The sequence below is a fragment of the Scleropages formosus genome, chromosome 2 (genome assembly GCF_900964775.1).
Source record: "Scleropages formosus chromosome 2, fSclFor1.1, whole genome shotgun sequence".
Lineage (NCBI taxonomy): Eukaryota > Metazoa > Chordata > Actinopteri > Osteoglossiformes > Osteoglossidae > Scleropages > Scleropages formosus.
This window is the reverse complement of record NC_041807.1, coordinates 3,120,287-3,141,920: the sequence shown is the minus strand read 5'-3', so window position 1 is coordinate 3,141,920 and position 21,634 is coordinate 3,120,287. Positions and strand designations below refer to the sequence as shown.

General features: G+C 44.1%; 1 protein-coding gene across 13 annotated transcripts in view; it reads left to right on the top strand.

Moving 5' to 3' along the window:
• Nucleotides 1–4,634: 4,634 nt before the first annotated feature.
• Nucleotides 4,635–21,634, top strand: part of camta1b (calmodulin binding transcription activator 1b) — a 292,596-nt gene continuing 275,596 nt past the window's right edge. For 12 of the 13 annotated variants that reach the window (XM_018758623.2, XM_029246426.1, XM_018758621.2 and 9 more), the window contains exons 1-3: nucleotides 4,635–4,720; nucleotides 8,596–8,697; nucleotides 21,131–21,234. In XM_018758623.2, the coding sequence (XP_018614139.2) occupies nucleotides 4,696–4,720; nucleotides 8,596–8,697; nucleotides 21,131–21,234 (231 nt within the window). In that variant the 5' untranslated portion in view covers nucleotides 4,635–4,695. The remainder of the gene's footprint in view (nucleotides 4,721–8,595; nucleotides 8,698–21,130; nucleotides 21,235–21,634) is intronic. The other variant, XM_018758617.2, reaches the window with a different exon arrangement.

Here is a 21,634-nt window from a genome sequence, read left to right as displayed (position 1 = left end):
GACGGCGGAGGCACCGAGGGGAGAGCGACACCTGGGGGCCGGAATGTCGCACTGCGCGTCCTTCCCTGTGTCTAATAATACAGTACGTGTATTATTCTTGTATAATACTTATTTTTACTTCTTTGTCAAAGGCGACTTACAGGGCTAAATAATCAACTTTAAGGTTTTTTTTTTAATCAACTTATACACGTGTAATGCTTGACACATCGCTTTAGTATGAGCACCTCGATAAACAGTCCTATTGCAGGAGTGGGATTCGATCCGAGAACCTTCAGATCATTAGGGTAACAGCCCGAAACGCCGCAGTATTTGCTAACATTCGGTACTTGGCTACTGTCTGTTTCATCTGGTGACACCGTGGGACAGTGAGTAGTGCTGCTGTCTTACAGTGCCTGGGTGGTATGAGAGGATGTGGGTTCAATCCCCACTCAGTCTGTGTGGGTTTTCTCGGGGTGCTCTGGTTTCCTCCCACAGTCCAAAGACATGCAGCTTCAGGTTCACCCATAGTGTGTGAGTGACAGTGAGTGTGTGTTCCACTGATGTATGTATTACCCATTGTAAGTAATGTATCTTGCAGTGTAAGTCACCTTGGTGAATAAGGTGTGTGGGCTGAAAACACTACAGTTCATTAGAAGTCACTCACACACACATTTTCTGAAATCGCTTGTCCCAAGGATCCTGGAGGTGGAAGGTACACACCCAGGATGGCATGCCAGTCTGTTACAAGGCACCCCAAGTGGGACTCGAGCCCCACGCCCATGGGAGAGCAGGACCTGGCCAAACCTGCTGTGCCACTGTGCCCCCCTGCTTGTTGGAAGCCACTTTGGAGAAAAGCATCTGCTAGATAAGTAAATATAATCCCAATAATGATAACTTTGCTAAGTATGGGTTTTACACTGCGTTTGTACTTTCTACACAGCATTCTGACGTGGTTTCAAATCCTGCTGAGTCTGTGTGGAGTCTGCATCTTCACCCCATGTTTGTGTGGCCCCCGAAGCCCCCCCCCAGTCCACATTTATGTGTTTGGCATGAACTGCTGACTCTTAGCTCACATTAGTGTGCGACTGTGTGAGTGAGTGTGTTACACTGCTCGGCTGTTTAGTTGAGCGATAGAACGATTGTAGGAAGTTCAGTGTGGTGTGTCCGGCGCCATACCTGTAAGTCGCCTTGGCAAAACTGTCAGCTTTAATAAATACAAATACACACACACACACACACACACACACACACACACACACACACACACACACACACACCTTCAGAACCGCTTGTCCCATACAGGGTCACGGGGAACCGGAGCCTACCCGGTAACACAGGGCGTAAGGCCGGGATGCCTGTCCGCCACAAGGCACCCCAAGCGGGACTCGAACCCCAGACCCACCGGAGAGCAGGACTGCGGCCCAACCCACTGCGCTACCGCGCCCCTTTAATAAATAATGAATAATAAATTAATAAATGGGGGGGCGCAGTGGCACACCAGGCTTGACTGGGTCCTGTTTTCTGGAGGGTCTGGGGTTCGAGTCCTGCTTAGGGTGCCTTGCGATGGACTGGTGTCCTGTCCTGGGTGCGTCCCCCCTCGCTCCAGCCTTGCACCCTGTGTTACCGGGTAAGGCTCTGGTTTGCCACGACCCTGCTTGGGACAAGCCGTTTCAGACAGTGTGTGTGTGTGTGTGTGTGTGTGTGTGAATAATAAATGAATAAATGTAAATGCCATTGTTACACTCAGCAGCATACATGGTACTGCTCCTTTTTCCTCCAGTCTCACAAACTTACTGTCACCATCCTTAGGCTACAGGTGGCTTCATCCATCCTTCATTCATCCTTGCCTGACCGCTTGGCCTAATGTAGGGTCGCAGTGGTCCGGAGCCCTTCCTGGAAATGAAGCAGGTACATCTGGCAGGCATTGTAATCACACACACACACACACACACACACACACACACACATTCACCAACCCCTACACACACTCTGAACAGTTCAGTCACTTATCCCCCCGACATATGTCATAGGACTGTGAGAGGACACCGGGTACAGAAGGGTTAATTTCAATCAAATAAAACAGCTGACGCTGCGATTATGAAGAGCTCTTTTTGAAAGAGTGCTTCTCGTGAGTTACATGGACTTTGATAAGAACACGCGAGATGTGTTCGCGAGTGGAGCGGACGAGCCCGAACAGTTGCGCGCCGCTCCCACGAGTCCTCTTTCAAACGTGCTGTTTTCACTTGTTTGAACTTGAATTTAATGAACGGAATATTGATTTAAAAACCCAGATTATGGACTATGTGCAGAAACAAGCATAAATTAAAGGTAAACCTTTGCGTGGCTGGTTTCTTCTGAGGACACGTAATTTCCCTCTAATTTATTTATGGCTTTTATGACATGCCCTGGAGCGAGTAAAAGGTCACGGTTTGGAAAGGCTTCGTTTGGGGACGAGCTGCAGCCTGCTGATCATCATCATCATCTCGTTCGAGCAATTGTAATGTTGCTTCGGGCCAAGAAACTTTTAATCAGCTATCTATGAGTGCGCCCCAATTAACATATTTCATTAATCCGATATTGAATTATAAGAATTAGCCGATGTATTCATAAAAGCTTCGAGGGAGCTGCGCCCTGAACTGCTTCCGTCATGACAGTCTGTGAAGCGGTCGTGGGTCACTGCCAAGGGTACCGGTGCTTATGATCAGCCTTTCAACAGCTGCTCTTACTCTGTACTACTTAGACTTCTTGTTTTGCACTCTGAAGGATACAGGTTCGAATCCCACTCCTGAAGCGCTACCCTTGATCAAAGCAGTTACCCCGACTTGAATCAGTATGAATAGCCATCTGAATAAATGGATAAATCGCTGCAAGGCAGGTGATTTAATAATAACAGTTGTCTTGGAGAAAGTGGCCGACACATTTATCACTAAAAAAAAAAAAGAAAAAAAAAGAAAAAGAAACAGCACAGCTCTGGACCGTGTGTATTATTCTGCAGACTGGCAATCAGTCGGTCTTCGCTGTTCTATCTGTTCGGTTTCGCAACGTCTTTCCCCGCACGTGCAACCTCTGTCAGTCCCCTTTCGGAGACACCTTGGACGTAACGAAACAATGAATCAAAAGGTTCTCCGGTGATTTTTGTGAATTATCATGTTCTTTATCGTCAGTGCGCCGTACCTAAATGTACGGAACTCTCCCAGGTTTACAGCCTTCCACCTGACTGACGCGGATGTCTGAATTCGCGCAGACCGCGAGCTCGAGCTCGTGCCGGACCTCGTTTTCGCACCACGGCACTCGTGACGTGTTTATTGCAGTCGGAGCGATTATTCAGCGCACGTCCTACCCTGAGACGTTTATTGTTCAGTTGTTTCCACGTTCCTCGACTTGCCTGGAGGAAGCTGATCACGTACACTGTGCCTTCGGGAACGAAATGAGTGCAGCCACCCGCATTTAAAACATTGATGTCCAAGGGCATAACAACTTGTCAGCGAAGACCAAAAATATTAGCAATAATACAGTGGAGTTATACACAAATATTGGAAGGGGTACATACTACATTTGGACACTGGGGGCAGGTCCCGCGCTCCTCTTTCGCCCGTATTAATGTTATTCTCAGTGAGATTCTGCTGAAATTAGACTCCCTTGCTTGTTGAAAACATTGTCTTGCGTGTATATTTCTACAGTGTGTGTGTTTTTTTTAGTTTAAATACTAATTATGTACAGCAAAAGTTGTAGAATGCATAGGTGTTTTGAAGCACAGTCTGTTGGAGAGCTAAGCGGTGGTCCAGTGTGCGTGTGCGCGCGCGCGTGCGTGCGCGTGTGTGTGCGTGTGTGTGTGTCTGTGTCTGTGTGTTCGTGTATGGAGCTATCCTTTCAGCACCACCGCTCAGCACCCGCGTGTGGACAGTGCTCAGGAGCGCGTGCACGTGCCTCCCGAACCGAATCCAGCTGGTTTCGTTTCTGCTGCTGCATATGTAAAGGATCGCCGTCTTCACTCGGTGTCTTTTCTTATCGTCTTATGTGTCGTCCACTTTCTGCGATAGAAGCATGTTTTCACAAGTCGCATTTCAGTCGTGCAGTTTCCCTGAACAATGCGCTTTCTATCAGCGTGGCAAAGCTTACAAATGAAAGGCCAATATATATTATGAATCTGCAGCAGACAATTATAAATGAAGCCCTTCTTCTTTCACCATTGTGGATGGCCTTTTTCATCTCCTGAACGTTTCATAAACGCGTTTCAGTCCAGTAAATTAGTAGTATTTGAGACGGTCGGTCCCAAAACAAGCTTCATTTCGACTCTTTAACTGTGAATTTCCCAGCGTGAGAATGTAGTAAATAATATCAGAGCGCAGCACATGAGAGACGCGCATTCAGCCTCTTAAATAAATTCAAAATCAGTGACGGAACGCTGACAGCCTCTGGAGCACGACTCGGGTACGATGGCTCCTATTGGCCGAAAGCTCGTCAAGGTGTCCCTAAATATTACATTCTGACCAATGACACACTGAGCCAGATATGCGGGGGGGGGGGACACTAGTAAATTCACAGTCCATTTCACATGCTTACTGTCAATCATTCTGTTTTGAACCAATGACAGCCATGCTTTCTTCGGACCCACCCGCTGCCCACCGCACCCCTCCTTCAGCTGTCCTCGCCGTGCACGCGCGCGGTCCCCCCGGTCGCGAGGAGGAGGAGGAGGATGTGGCGCGCGGAGGGGAAATGGCTGCCGAAAACAAGCCGGAAGGTAGGAGAGAAATAACGGGATTGGTTTTTTCCATTTTTATTACAGTAAAATGTATTTTCTTTCAAGCATAGAGTCGGGAAGGGGAGAACACGAGTTTTGTGGGTCTGTTAAAGCGGTTGTTGGTCCGGCGTACGCGGTGAATGGCAAACGATGAGGTTATTTAGCCTAGCTAGCTAGCTCTGAGGTAGCTGAAGAACCGGGCTCTGAAAACATTCCCGTTTCACACGGCTTGTTCGCAATTCGGTCGCTTTTATGTCTGCAGCGAGGGCGCCCCTCTCCTATGCATCGCTGACTGGGCCGCTCACAGTTGACACACAGTCGCCAGGCGGACGGTGCCGAGTGTGTAGTGTGTTGCGTGTGAGAGATGCTGGCTGTGTGTGTGAAGCGGTGTGTCCGGAGCCGTCGGACCTGGAGACGGTCCTGTGTGGAGCGGAATTCCTCCACACAAACAGCCGCTCTCCGGACAGCCCGAGCACCGCCTTCGGGTTAAAATGTCTCAAATGTCAGTTTTCCCCGGAGGTTCCTCTCGGCTCCCGACCACGGAGAGGAGCAGCAGGCACCTCGCCTTGCTTGCCGCGGACAGTAGCGGTTTATGTTTATCGTGTATTTAACAAACGCGGTTTATTTTCGGCTCAAGATTCCGTGTGATTTTTATGGACACCCATGATGGAGCAGCTCTAGATTCTTTTAAAAACAAAACGAAGCGGAATACATAGATAAACTGCGCGAATGAACTTAAGTTATTCAGTGGTGTCGCTCAGAATTTGTCTTAACCCCTATGACGGAGCAGTGGCTAGGATTTAAGTTTAGGTGAATGAAATTAACCCGAATGTTCTGCCGAAATAACAATGAAAATAGTTGCGCGTGACAGCGCTCGTTACAAAGTGTCCATAGCAGCAAACGCGCGTGCAGGGAGAAGCTGTGTGTGACACTGTGACCTCGCGCCGACACGCGCTCAGTCAGTGGTCCACGTGCGCGCGGCGCCTGGCCTCGCGTGTCACGCCGGGCGAACTGGAGGGAAATTAATTCGCCCGGAAATGTACGAATTCAAACTGGCTTCTACAACTAATACTTTGAATATAATGCAGGAGCAATTAACGTACGCTGGCTGACATAACCGTGTGTCTCGTTCCTTTTTCTAAATGTGATTGGAACTTTTGAATCAGAGTAATAATAATGAGAAAGGTGCCAGAAGTGATGTGCAACTTTGTTTTCTAGTTTTATTTCGCGCTCCTAAGTGGTGCGGGCTGTCTCTCTGCCAGGTCTCTGCGCACTTCCTATAGTCTATTAAGGTGAGTCTCATACGGGCGCGGAAAGCCAGTTTTTACGGAGCGTTCAGCGAGCACCATCGCCGGTGAGTTGGCCCTTCGTGCTGCCTGCTTTGTACACTGACCAGAAGGTGGAGGCAGAGGGATGAGGCGCGCGCGTCTCCGCGGGACCGGACGCCGCTGCGCGCCCTTAATTAACTCACTGTGCGTCAGGTAGTCGCCGTAAAATTCTATCGAGCGCACCTAAGGCTAAGTTAGGGCTGCAGCGGCGGCGAGAGAGAATGTGACGTGTGCTTCCTCCATAACTAGGGTAACATTAGGTTTTGTTTGGCCGAAATGCTAAGTTTGTATGGCTTAATCATTGAAATTGGAAACGCCTTCGTTAATGCAGGATCCTTTTAATTAGCGGCTGCGTTTTGACGTAAAGCAAGTTGTGTTTATTTCGCAAACCATTAACTTCTCTTGAGGGATTTTTTTCTGAAACCCTTGCCGTAGTAAAACCTTTAAGGACAAAAAGTTTTAAGCGCGCCGGTTAAAAAAAAAAAAATATATATATATATATATATATATATATATATATATGTTGGAAAACCGTGTGTCCACATGGGGGCGATATGGAGCTGTTGATATTCACCCTAAATCGCACACATTTTCAGCTCGAACGGAACATGGCAACTTTAAAAAATCCTTTAAATTAAATACAAAAGGGACTTTTCTCTAATGGTAATTTAAAACCTCATGACAAATAAGCATGCCCACACACGCACAACGGGCACATACACATGAGTTTCGACAATAGAAACACAGGCTTAGTGTTCTTTGCTCCCAGTTGCCAAGAGCTTTGTAGAAACCCTGACTTGAGCGGTGGGAGCTTTTGCAGGGGGATTCTCGAGAGCGCTGTCGGAGGAAGAGCCCATGGCGCGTGCCTCCACGTAAACACTGTGACCCCACCTCCACGCCTAGCGGGTTCCCGAGTGGTACAGGGCACCTCGGTGCTTGCCACGCAGTGGCAGATTCCGTAAATGTGCTCCTAGGGTCTGTTTAAATTCCTTTGGCACATGGATGGAATAGAGAACAGAGGGCAAGGTAATGTAAACACAGCTGTCCACTTCTATTGCTTACTTCGTGTTGGGATTCCTACCTACGTTTTTTTGCCTCTGATCAATCCCAGGGTGCACCACAGCTCACTGTGAAAGGAGGGCTCTGAGAGTTCTGTTTTCTCCCCCAAGACACGATGTGCTTAACAAAGATAGAGTATGTATTTCTTAATTCATTTGTCTGCCTTATGCTTTTATCCAAGGTGACTGACAACTTGTGTGTTTAGTGTAAGTCATCTACATTCTGCCTTTTCCTATATCTCTTAGTTCATTGAGGGATCAGCAAGCAGCTGTGGAATAAGAGCCAAACATGCTTTTATTTTATTTATTCTAAATTTGCAGAATATTGTTTTCAAATGTGTAATTAATGTACGTGTCAAGTCCAGTGTCTGTTGGTGCACAAAGAAAACTGTCGAAATATCTGTTTAGGCCCAAAATCATGACAACTAAACTTGCACTTTGTGGAGTCTGGCTTGGGATTTTGCTCATTTTAATTGAATTAAGAGGGCAGAAATAGATGAAAGTCTTGCTCCTCCATCTGGGCTGCTGAGGCAGATCAGTCCTTTAACGAGCCTCTCCTGCCTTTAGGATTGATTTCATGGACTGATCCAGCTAACCAGAAATGAAGCGCCCATCGACCTGCATTAGTTGGATGACGGGGATACAGTGGGCCAGACGGCTCACTACATGGTCCTTGTTAGATGTCTCTGTCTTTGGCAAATGAATCATGGTCTGCAAAATAGCTACAGCAGGAGAGAGGGACACATAAGTTTAACACTCTACAAAAAAAGGATTTTTTTTTTTTTGTGAGACATGGTTGACCACCAGGATGCTGACAAATCATGTTACTTTGGGTATTTTCAGAGTTCCTGCGTTTTCATTAAAATGATCTTTCTTGGAGTCTCTTATGCATTTTCACAGAATTGAGAATAGTTTCAACAGGAGAGAGCAGATCATTTCTCCTTAAAAAGGAGGCTAACCCCACTCAAGGTGTTTATTTGGGGGGGTCAAAAGGTTTGCACACTTCAGGTGGTGGTGTGAGCCACAAGTGTTCAGGTGCAAGCCACCACCACATATCATCTGGTTCCCTGACGCTGCCTTTTAGCAGGAAAGCTTGCTAATGAAATAACTTTTTCCCACGGCCCCAGGAGAGTTCATTAGGGCCAATGATCCTTTTAAACACATTGTGGCTGCTGTCGTGGTGGTGGAGTGAGGATGAGGAGCAGTTGGTTACAGGAGAAGCAAGGTTTCAGGTAGTGCTGGTGGGTTGGAGGAGGGTGGTGGTTGTCAAGAACGTTGAGATGCATGGCACTGTACATGGGAATGGTGCAGAGACTCAGAGCTTCCTCTGTTGCTTTTAAACTTTTTTTGACAGAATTCAGTTTTATTTGTGCATGGAATATGGTTGACAAAACAACCTGCTGAACCATTATGGAATGGGGAAAAGACTTCTAGGTTATTTCTTCTTCTTCTTCTTCCTCCTCTTCTGCTCTTCTCCTGCTTCCCGAAGGACTGAAGAGAATACGTAATCCGGATCGAATGTACAGATCGGCCGTCGGTTATGCCGGCCACGCTCCTCCTAAGGGTGTCAGTGATGACACGGAGATGAACAGTAAGAGCTGCTTATTAATACTGCATCCCGTGGCGTTGCTCGAAAGGGGCTGGTGCCTGAGGGTGATCTATTATTCATTCATCGATTTCATTTATTTACTTTGCTGTGATTTTCATTCTCCTGCCTACACCCCATCCCCCCCCCCCCTTGGAAGCCATTCTTGCAAGTGGCTCTTTTTGATTGAATTGTCCAGTTCACAGGAGCATGCGGTCAATATCAGAAGTGTTTGTCATGAACTGAGAGTCATTTTCAAAGGTTGCAGACAGGGGCTGAGGGTAAGACCTGAGGTAAAAACAAACAAACAAACAGCGACACTTTAATTTAACCCTGACAGTTTCTTTGCTTGTTTTCCTCACAATCACCCAAGGTTGGTCTTTAAAAGGAAGTTAAATGTTGAACAAACTAATCATTTATCCAAAAACCCACAATGGCCACCTATGTGGTTTTCTCAACCTTTTTCTAGCCTACTTTTCATTTTCAAATACCTATTGACCCGTTACAGCAGTACATTTGAAATTAATCTCAAACAGTAGTTAGATATTTTTCAAGCTCAATTGATCTGTCTTTTTTTTCCTAATACAACAACTCTAGTGGCACTTTTATGCTGCCGTACTGCAAAACACATTCTGATTTTTTTTTTTTATTTTTTTTTTTTTTTTCTGGTAAGATTAGCTTTAGAATGACAAATGTTTCATTCAGTCAAATACTGTACTCAATTTTTAAATTCATAGTTTATTTTATTTTTTAAGAAAGGCTTCTGGGCCCATTTAGATCCATTGCAAATTACATTTATTCATCACAATGATTCTCTGTGGTATGTGTTGGTGTTTGGAAGTAGCGTCATGTTGTCATGACTAATCAATTCACTGTGTACTTTAACCATTACTGACAAATTGGTTGATCAAGATAATGAAGTGTCTTGCCTGTCCGTGTGTTTCTGTGATATTAACATCCACTTCACTGCTCTAGCATTATTCTTTTATTTCCCTGCCTGTTTGAGGATTTGACACATCTTAAGGGGCGCACTTCAGCATGTTTGAGGTGTCCTGGAAATTGAGCTGCAGTCGGTATAGCGGATGCTTCATGCTAAAAGGTGTGAGGGTCGACAGTGATTGGACTGCCCGCTTGCTCACCTGTGAGATGTGGGTTTTTCCTTGCTGTGTGCTGAGCCTCCCTGTGATAGACAGCGTTGGAGGTCCCTGGTGTACAGGGAGGGACAGAGAAGAGGTATAGTGAGGGTGATTGCCACAGCCTTTAAAATATTTTTATTACAGCAACAGTATTTCCTGCACCACATAGTCTTACGTAGACAGAAGCCAAGTTCAGAAAAGCAGCCAACTTCCTAGAAATGAGATTTTGTCAGTTGGATACCAAACAAATAATTTGGATGAAATGTTGTTTTTCTTCCATCAAAGAACAACTTATTTTTTAATTTGGTTTCAGTGTAATTTTTTTTTCCCACATGTTGTCAGACTTGCACTGGTTCAGGCTGAATTAATGGAAAGACACCTTGAAGGCATGGCATGCCCTTCCCACTCCCTAGCAAGCTGGCTGTCGTCTTTACACACAGCAGTTTACACACAGGGTAATGAGGAAGAGTTTGTGCCAGAGCTGAGCATCTAAGGATTCTGTACAAATTGTCTTTGACTGCAGATCCCCCTGCCAATACCATGTCCCCCACTCCACTGCAGCTTCTTAACAGTGACCGTTATGTTCTGCCAAAAAATATTGTGGTTCAGATTCAGTCTCCAACAAGAGAGTAGTGGGTCTATGCCTGGAAACGGCTAAATTTCATTTTGCCACGGCAGGTGACTCTGTGGCTACCTTGGTAGGATAATCACAATTTACAGCTGACGATCAATTGGAGGCATGTTTACAGACTGAGCCCGCCCTTTCTCTCTCTCTCTCCCCCCCCCAAATTGGTCGATTCATTGACTTTGTTCCATTGCCTTCATTTCACTGTGTCTAGGTCTTAAGCCCTGTTAGCCACCGTGAAGTCAGTCTATTCTAGCTCACTGCCCCCAGCCCCCACTGCCTTCCACTTGGCTTGCAACACCAGTGAAAAAGGATATTATATGCTGTTTTTATCCAGTTTTGAAGGCAGCCACAAGGCCTGCTTACATGTAACTCCTGCAGTTATATGTTTTATGCCCTACACCAGCATCCTTCTTTAGTGCTGGCACATCATTTCTGCATCATTACCGTTAAACAATTCAATATCTTTTTTCCATTTTACGCCACTAAATAAACACATAAAACTGCTTTTTATTGATATACTTCGTGCCAGAAGTCACTAGACAAGAAAAAGTTGGCCTCAGGAGCCTTTGAAAATCAGGCTTTTACTTCAGTGGAAATATGATGCTATTCAATTTGCTCTCCCCGGCAGCAGAACAGAAATCACGCTCTTCTGCTGTGTCATCTGCCGCGGGTTCGTTCGGAAGCATGTAGCAAGTGTGCAGCACGACGGCTTAGCCTCCAACATCATTTTAATTAAAGGAAATAACACTAATTGAGATGACAAAATAATCAGAGGTGTTTTATAAGCAAAGCGGCGCTTGAGTCCCATGAGCACTGGAGTGTGGTAGGATTGTAAATATTTTGGTGTGGGGATTGTGTGTGGCAGCAGATGTCTTTCTCACAGCACAGGTGAAGGTCCACAACCTGCCATAGCCGGAGATAATGTGGGTGTGGGTCCACTGCAGAATATGTAATGAGCAGACCTGTACTGAGGTTCTGACCCTTCCACATTTGTGCCAGTGCTGGGCTGGACACCTTTCGTCTGTCTCTGTTAGTCATGCTGTTTAGGTTTAAGCCATTCTAAGACAGACACCAGAAACAGTTTCATTTTTTTCCTTCATTGGGGGAATGTTGATCCAGACCTCTAAGTCACAGTGTTGATTTTCAGTGGTGGGCAGAGCAAGGATAGTAAAGTTTGTGATACTGAACCTGGTCTGGTCTGTTCTGTTTGTGAGCATTTCAGTTATTACATGTTGGTTAGGTCTGATTTGTTGTTTAAATCGACCTGTCAGTTCTCTAGGGAAGAAAACAGCGGTGAGTTCGTGGCAGTGTTAATGGCTGATACAGTTGTGTCAGGGTGTGATGCTCACAGAAAAATTCAGAATTCCTTGGTCACACTCTTCAGTTGAGACCACATGTGTCTTCAGTATCTTCTTGCATGCCTTTGTGTCATTCACTCTAATTTTCTTGCTACCCCTCATGGTCCATGTGAGCATGCCTCTGCATTTTGGATATTTCTGCAGATGCTTCCCACATGTTTGCATGCATGCAGTTTGTGCATCCTGGTTGTTCTCTGGTGACTCTGATTTGTGTCTTTTAGCATTGTGATCTTCTTATTTATGCAGTAACAATGATGTCAGGTTTCACATCTGCCACATCGAATGCACAGCTGCAGCTTCTTTGTGAACTGCTTTTTCCACTGTTGTGTGACGCAGAAGCTTGATTCAGTTTTTAAAATTTTGGGGGTTTTGTCTTGGTTACACGGGGAAATACCTGTCTGAACGCAAAAAAAAACACAGTAACATTCAGCCACCTTGTCCTCAAATGAAAGCTGAATGTCCACTGGGTTTCATGCCTGAACCCGTAGTTCACTTCTGTGGCTCACGGGTCCATGCGGTAAATATGGTCCAGTTTAACTTATTTGTACTTCATTCTCTGTCTAGTGGTCCATTTTAAACACTGCATCAAGTATTTTGCTGCAGGAAGCAGTGGAAGAAGCAGTACATAAAGAAGCTATAGCTTAGTGGGTACAGTAGGGGACCCCAGATTAAATTGGTATTGATTGAATTCAGTTGTAGAATTGAACACCAAACCAAAGATGGAGCTGTCAAGATTGAGAAGTGAGGTATATTCATTTGAATTGGAAGTTGAATGGAGGAGGAAAAAGACCTGTTGTTCTCTTGGAGCCTTGGAAGAGGTTGCTTTTCTTTTTCTAATAGCATTGCAGTTCTTCAGACATATGAGCTGACCAATCAATACCCACAGAAATCAGTACCAGACACTTAAATGTGGAAGTATTTTTAAATTGTATCATAATTCCATACTGTATCCATGTTTGTGTGTGGTATTTTTGTGTTAATTTAGCATTGACTTTTTCAGAAAGAGTTAGTGCCCTGTGTTTTTTCAAATGTTGAAAAGTTTGTTATTTGTCGCTGGCGAACAGTACCCCAGTCTTAAGAAACATTAGCTCGAATGACACAGGTGGCAGAGGGCTTTTGGGGGCGTTATTGATTTGGGATGCATTTGTGTCTCAACTCTCAGGCTTGGGTAGCCATCCTGGCCTCTGGAGCATGGCCTGGTATAAGCCAGCATGACAGATGCTGTAAAAGTCCTAAACTGTGAGCTTTGGGGAAACCAGTGATAATCCTACGATCAGCTCTGCAGTCTAGACGGGATGGTTTTTGCTCTACAGGGAATGCTGGGGACTGGGGCTGGGGAGCAACCAGAGGACACAAAACACAACATATTAAGTATTTAATCATGCTCTTCACATTCACACCTGTTATGAAATTCTGTTAATAAATAGGCCTTTGATTTGTCAGTAGTTATGGTTTAAAAGTGAATTTTTGGCATCCATTTGATGTCCACAGGTGCATACATTAATGGTTTATGTATGATAGCATATTAATGCTCACACATGGTTTATTAACATCCATTAACTTTTGTAAGGCCACTTAGTCTATTAGCATTCGGATATTCCATTCTGTTTGCCAGCTCTGACTTTAAATGATCATACATAATGTGGCTTTGTAGACTCATTTATGCCAAAGAACTTAAGTTTTTACTAATTTGTTTAGCTGTATATACCATTACAGCAGTTCAGGTTAAGTACTTTGACCAGGAGTAATGTCACAAAGTTGGAACTGGGACTCAAACTGACAACGTACAGATTACAAATTAAACCATTATTAACGCTATACTATACATACTTACGTTCAGTATTTCCAGTTATCCCACAGAGGAAAATACACTACGTTTGCAATGTCGCTTCTTTAAGTCTTTGTATAGTTATTTAGTATGTGATGGACCAGGCTGTAACAGGTGTAAAGGACAGCAAAAATTTAAGACGCTAGCATTGAAAAAAATATCAAAATCTTTCTGTGGAGGGAGTTGAATTGCATACCACCTCATATATGTCACTGTGATGTGTCTTTCTTTGATTTTAAAGAAAGGGTGCCTTCTACAGTGAGAGGCTGTCCAGACATAGTGAAAATATCTCCTTTCGTAATCCTGCCTAGGTTCTCTGCCCTCACGAGGGGTGAGGTGGTAACTGGCAGGTGATCATCTGGCTCAGTGCATCATGTCTGTTCATATAACCAAATTGTGATTGTACCTGCCCTGTATTGGGTTATGATGGCAGAATGGCCTTGTAGCCTAAAGGAGAATTATGGGACTACTGAATTATGCTAGTCTCCACAGAGGTGTCACAAGTAGTCAAAAAGTAAAGAAATCCCAGACTCTGTGTTCCCTTGGAAGGAATTTTTTTTTTTTTTAAGAATGATTACAGTTTATTGAGCTGTATTAATGAGAATCTATTGCTTGATGTCACTTTTAATTTTGACATGATAAGCATTTAAATGTCAAGCTCCGTGGTAGTGGAGTACATCTGCGTAAACACCTGCCTTGTATTTAATGTACAACCTTTACATACATTATTTAGCAGACACTTTTCTCCAAAGTGACTTACAATGAACTCTGTGTAGTGTAATCCGCCCACACACCTTATTCACCAAGGTGACTTGCACTGCTAGATACACTACTTACAATAGGTCACTCATCCATACATCAGTGGAGCACACACACTCTCTCTCTGTCACTCAGACACTACAAGGGAACCAGAACAGCATGTCTTTGGACTGTGGGAGGGAACCAGAGCACCTGTAGGAAACCCACATAGACACAGGGAGAACATGCAAACTCCACACGGTGAGCGGGGATCGAACCCACATCCTGTCACCACCCAGGTGCTGTGAAACAGCAGTGCTACTCGCTGTGTCACTGTGCTGCCTGTAACTCTCTTTAACTCTCAAGCCTTCACCACAAATGGTTATCAACACTATCTACACGTCTGACAGGATTGTCCTTCTGTAATCTGAGCCTCTAAGTCAGATATGCATGTGTATAAACAGCTCTGCATTTCGTCCTCTTTAATGAGCACCTTCACGCTGAGGCCCCTGTGCTTGTATGCCAGTCAGGAAGGAATTATTTAATGGAAGTTTATCAGCTATGCGATGCATTAACATTCAGGCCCATTTCTCCCTCAGCTGCTTCACACTCAGGCTTCATCCTTGTCACATTCATTTTATTTGGAGAAAAAGAAAAAAATCCCATATTTCCCTCTTAATATCTCTGCTGGGAGACGTAAATGTTTCTTTTTCAGCATTTTAGAGGTTTTATGGCAGAGAATTTCATAATTAATGGACAGTTGCCTCACAGGAACTTTAGTTGTTTTCTTTTCTATGGAAATGCGTTTAATGTGGATCTGACAGTTTTAAGGTAAAAATTTAATGAAATAATGGGGTGATTTTTAATAAAATGTTGTATTTTTTCTAGTTTCTGAAAAAAGATGTCTTATGTCGAAGAAGAGAGTTCACCCTGCTAATTTGACACAATGTAAAAAGGTGCTCTGGCTACTAGTGTCAGCTATGACACAAATGTTCTTTCCTCTGGCAGCGCGATGTAGTCAGCCAGCCATGCGCAAGACCATTAAGGGGTTCCATGCTTTTGGTCCAGTTGGGCTGGGGGATTCGCTTTATCATGTCTTCGGACTCTCTGCTGAACCGGCAGAGTCGCAGCATCCCTGGAAAACTCCTTTTGAAAAGGTGTCTCCTTCCTCTGCACCTGCAGAGCAGCCAGGAGCTTCAGCTCTACTGTGCAAGAGTGAAGTAAAGAAGTAACACTGAGAAAAGCAAAAGGCAATGAAGACAGCTTTTGGCCAATCATTTAGAGGTCAGACTGTTGAAAAAAGAGGGGTGCGGTTTCATGCCGTTGCACGAATGATATTGTCACTTGCTTATAGATGGTCAGGCTCATGAAGAACCTCCTAAGCTTCTCAAAAGAAGAAGCTGCTTTTGCAGGCTGAGCAGTGCACGAGGAGCGTGCGCCTACATGCTGCACATGAGGACATTTACTTGAACTACGTTGATCAGCGGCAGTGAGCTGCAGTTGTTCAGCCGTGACCGACTTGAGGCCAGATCCAATAATGCGAGTATCCAAGGGTGGTATGTTAACGCCTTTCTGGGCCTTTCTTCTTTTTACCAAGAGCAGTTCTCTATGAAAATAGAATTTGGAAACAGTGAGACGTATAAAAACTTGGACTGCAGTATTGCACACAGTTTCCATGAATGATTTTCAGAAAAAGTCATGCATGCATACTATGAGAAAATTGTGTTTAGAAGCAGGTAGTTAAATAAAAAATATTACATGTTTGCATTATCTGTTCAGAATATGTCTCTAGTTGGTTTGAAAAAAAGTATCAAAACAGTCACGATTCTTGACTCATTTTTGCATGCTGTTTTGGCTCCAGAATTGAGTGGCTCAAGTGTTCCTCCCATGCTAATGACGTGTTGCGAAGTTGCTGTTGAACGGAAATTCACTATGTCAGCAGGGGCGATGCTTGACGTAACAGTAGGGTTTTATCAGTATAACAAACATAACATTATTTTATCAGTATTTTTTTTAACCCACAGTGAAATGTCAGAGCTGTAGCAGTTGTTCATATTTTATACATATGTGCACAAAAACTGTATGCGTACACTTCACACTTCCAGACACGTAATGTCTGTGTGTTTATATTTTTATTTGAAAAATCTAAACAGTAAAAATGCTGTACAGAGGGAAACTGAATTCTCTTGCAGTGGATATTTTTTGAGCACTTCTGTCATCAACGGAGGTGGAATCAGCTCTGAGGCGAACATTTTGGACCTGGTCCAGAGCACTGCATGACATTTCAAAATACAGATGTGCGAGGTTTTCTTTCAGTTGAGCAGGGAATGAAATGTACAAGCCTGCTGTAAAACACAGATCTGAAGGCAGCGCTTCCCAGAATAAATGTAGAGGAAAAGGCAGAATTATTCAGTATAACAAATACCAACCAAGTGAATTTTGGCTGCAGAACAAATGACCTCCAGATTCAGCAGAAGTCCGTACGTGCAAATAATAGCAATAACAGTTGTCAGATTCACGGTAATCCCCCAGAGAGCCTGCGTGGTATTTGTTTGCCTCGGGTACACTGTAACTGCGCTCATTAGACTAGAATTATAACATTTTTCTGGCTCCATTTTTGTCAATGAGGACTGTTTCAATCTGTCAATTTGCATATAAAAGTACAAACAAAAAGTGAAACAGGAACAGCCCAAAAAAATCCACCAATCCAAACGTTCCCTCTACAATAAAAGCACATTTGTAACACAAAGTGCAGGATCTAATGGTCCAGATGGGTATTTAGTCTGAAGGAAATTCAAACAAATTTACCCCCTGACTTTTCTTTTCTTCTCTATCTTTTGCAATTTTTCCTTTTTCTATTACTTTGGTGGTACGCGAACAATCCAATACTGCACTGCGATACTCCCCCAGCCCCCAGTCTCCAAATGAATCTCACGCTGTCCGCGTTGCGCCTTTTTTGTCTTGTCTGTCATCCCCGTTTTTCCTGTGCCTCACAAAAGAAATCAATTCCACACCTTTTTTGTTTCCACACAAATGCCCCGTTATATTGCCAAATCAGTCACTTCCTCCCCTCTGCTTTCTTTGTGGTTTTCTCCTACTTTGACTTTTATCTACCTCCTTCACCACCTCCCCCTTATTGGCCTGTCACCGATCGGCCCATTGGCCTCGGCTCTCACCTGTCCAAGTCTGAAGACAATGGCTCTTGGGGTACTTTGCTGTGACTTTCTGCAGGGGGAATACACTGGATCTGCCCTCTGACCCATCTCACGTGAAGGCCATTTGCAACCAAATTTCTTCCAGGTCCGCATTCTGGGATATAGCTTACGGCGGCAAACGCCTCGCTCTGCAGACTTGTCCCAGTTTTCGCTGTGGGACGATACAGAGCTGCGTTTGGCTGTTCTCTTCTTCGATTAGTTAGCTCCAAAGTCGTCGTTGCCACCATGCTGCCGGGCAGGATTATCTATCGAACGTTTTTTTTTTTTCTCCCCTGTTCCCTTCTTCATCTCGCTCCTCTCATTTTGTTTTCCCTTGGCCTCAAAGCCAGCTCTGAAATAGTGTATAGTTCATATTCACTTGTAGTTTGCGTATAGCCTCACAGCCATCAGTGCAAGCTTTTTTTTTTTTTTTTGCCGAATGCAAAATATCCTTTCTGCCTTCGATCTTAATTACTACGTTTGAAGGAAACGCTAGTCGTACCATTCTCGCTTCCTGTTAAACCATAATTTAACTAACATGCATACCCCATATTCTCCAAGAGAGGCAGTAAACAGCGCCTTGGAGATGAAAGTCAAGGTGTTCCTATTACCAAAGCCGAGGCAAAGTCTTCAGATCTGGGCATTGACTTTAAAGAAGTGGTTTGATGTGTATTTTTTGTATATTTTCAAAGGCAAAAAGTAATAAGAATCTCCTCAGATCAACCGTTGGACACTGGGTTACACATGGAAATGCAGCATAACAGAGAGGTTCAATCCAAAGGCTAATATGTATTCACAGCTGGCCCTGCTTCTCATTCCTCAGGAGTGCTAAATCAGAAATTTGGTTTTTAACTGCGCCAGCACTATTTGAACTATTGGAAATTCTGCTGTCTTTGAATATCTATTAATAAATGCATAGCTGATTACAGTGAGTGTAGCCATATGTACATCTTCCAGTGCATAACGCTGCTGCATTCATATACGCTACTGCTGGGGTTCTACACGTCAAACAGGAAGCTAGGAAGCTAACATTGACGTCACCAGCTGATCGTGCTGGACGGGCACATAATCGGCATCTCTTGGCAGATGGCGAGTAAGGCTGCTGATTAAAATTTGACTCTGAATCTGCAGTTGTGAGTGTTGGTGTAATTTGAAAGGCCTGGCTTAATGCAGAACAATGAAAGTAAATGGCAGCGTCTCAGCCGGTCCTGCCAAGCCACTTGCTAACGGAGCGGCCAAAGAAAAGCCTGGAAAAGAAGGACATGAAGGAAGAAAGGCAGTCAGATATATGGACTGGCCTTAATTACCCTCTAAATAAGTTGCCTGCCTTGTTCCTTTATCATCCACTGGCATTTATGCTTTGGTAACTGGAAGCTTTTACATAGGCGCATGAGAGAGAGCATCATTCAAGTAGAGGGTCTTGGAAACAATCCTTATCACTCTGCTTTAGTCTCTTTTTGTGGTGAGGCCAAAGCGAGATTTTAGGTGAAAAGCTGTAGCATGCAGAAGTAATTTTTACAAAAGAAAAGGTGTAGTGGCTTAGTTTTTTCTGAAGTACAGACTAAATTTGAGGTTAACGTATTTGCCCTGCTGCACGTAAAATAGCCCGTGGAACATGTGTTCAGATTTCTTGATGATAAACAATTTATAGCTCAGTGCTGAGGGAAGCACTCTGATATCTGTCTTTGTGCCTCAGTGTCCCATAGTCTGACTTGAGCCACATTTCCATGGCCTCCTTTGGCTCGCTACAGTACAACCCGGCCACCTTCCCAACTACTGGTCGCAACTAGTCGTTACTGAGACAGCATATGAACTTTCCTTCACGGTACTGAAATATTTCGGAGGCCAGCAGGTAGCATAATGGTTAGAACTGTTATCTTCTACTCCTAGGACCAAGGGTGGAGTCCGCCTCCCGTTGTAATTACCTTGAGCAAATATTATCCAGTTCTATAAAGAGTCAATAATTTTAAGTAGCTTGGTATACAGACCTAACATAAGTCACTTTGTAGGAGAGTCGGATAAATTGACATTTATTCAGCTGATGTCTTTCTCCAAAGCCACTTACAGTGTTAAGCTCCTTAAAATGATTTAAATGAAAAAATAACAACAATTTTGCAGGACTTTGCACATGTACAACTCCCATGTTTACATTGCGCACTGCACACTTTAGATACATGTATAACATAATTTCTTGGGTTTTTGCACTAATAGTAATTTTTGTAAATTTGTGATTTACGCCTTCTGTTCTCCTTGTGTTTTTCTTGTTTTTCTTTCCTTATGTCCTCATAATTTATGTCATAGGCTGCTGAGAGGATTCACAGAGTAAGAATCTCATTGTACGGTATAACAAACTGTTTACTGTACACATGACAAACTCTTGAATCTTGAATTTTAGTTACATCACAAGTCAGCATTTAGTGGTTTCTGTTCGCTGCAGACAAGACATGGTGTCTCAATGCATAGCAAATGGTGAACAGCATTGAATTCTGTGAACTCAAATCATGGTACTGGGTGATGATTTCATAGTAACAGTATCTATTTCAGTCATCTGAGCTGTAATATAGAACATGGGAAGGGCTCTCTGTGTGTCACATAAGTTGGTTTCCTGGCTGTGGTAGAGTCAACAGGGCAGAAGGAGCTACAGAGATCTCTGGATGGAATATTTCTGTTTAGCTGTGTATTACAGCGTTGCACGGTGTAGCTGGCCTGGTGTGACACAGTTGAACGATGCCAAAGGGAACGAGGACGACTGTGGAACATTTCCAATGAAACTGGATGTACCAGCCAACCTGTCAATTTTTTTTTGTTGTTTTTTTGTTGAACAGGAATATGAGGGATCAGAGGAAGCCTGTTTCATGCATAGGCACACAACACGGGCTGGTTTGCGTCGCGGCTTCGATTGTTCACAATCTCGGCAGCGCAACTCAGAGAGCGAGCATCAGCTTCGCACGTCACCTTTAATGTCGAAAATAAAGCGTAAATAATTCAGGCTGCAAGTTCACTTGCAGGTGACACACCAGTTGTGTGATCCGCTGCAAGAGTCTGTGTGCTGCCTGCTGCATCTCTCTCCTCCAAAAACTTGCCTGTCACACACGGAGGTGCAAGCATTACATACGCTACCACCAGCACTGCTCACACCCCCCTGTCGGCTAATCCACATGTTTGTATTGGCTACTTCCTTAGGCCACGTCTAAGTCATGTGTCACTTCCAGACCCCCATCCCCGGTTTTTATCATAGCTGGCACTTGTAAAAAAGGAAATTACTACCTTTTCTTGGAAGGCTAGATTTGACGTAACAACATGCAGAAGCCTGTGATTTCAAATAGTTTTTCAATAACCTTGAAGGGCATTTGCTCAGTTGCCTTATCTACCAGTTTACATAAAGTACTGATATATAAGCTTTTTTTATTCACATATATAGATAGTCTGAGAAAGTGCATGGTGGACAGCTGTTTAAAAATGTTGTTGCCGCAGTGTCCTTCAGGCTTTCCATGGTTCCTGACGACTTTGTCTAATGCCGCTGAACCCTATGCTGACGTCTCATGCTGTTGTTTCAGATGAACATGGACATTTGAAAATATACCTGCCCAAAAAGCTGCTTGAATGTCTGCCGAAGTGTTCCTCGCTGCCCAAGGAAAGACACCGGTGGAACACCAATGAGGTAAGGGTCTGCCTCTGAGTGGCAACTTGTGTCCCCTCCACCATCAGTTCAGATTGCACACTTATATTCTTTGAGCTGGGGGGCACTTGTGAATATTGGCAGATTATGTATGAGTATCGTAGCTGTTTGACCCTGCCTGGTCCTTTATCGCCAGAGTCAGATTTAGATCTGGCGCTGAATGATTATAAGTTTCAGGAACATTTCTCCTTTCCCTGCCTTGGTGTGCATGCATTTGCTGAACAGTGTAGATGACACTGGCCAGGGTCTAGTTGTCTAGTTGCCTTGGCATTTAAGCAAAACAGGAACTAACATATTTCAGGGAATGTTATACATCAGTGGGATTTTATTTCATTATTTCAGTGCATCTTATAATTCACAAGTTCTCTTATTTTTAAATTGT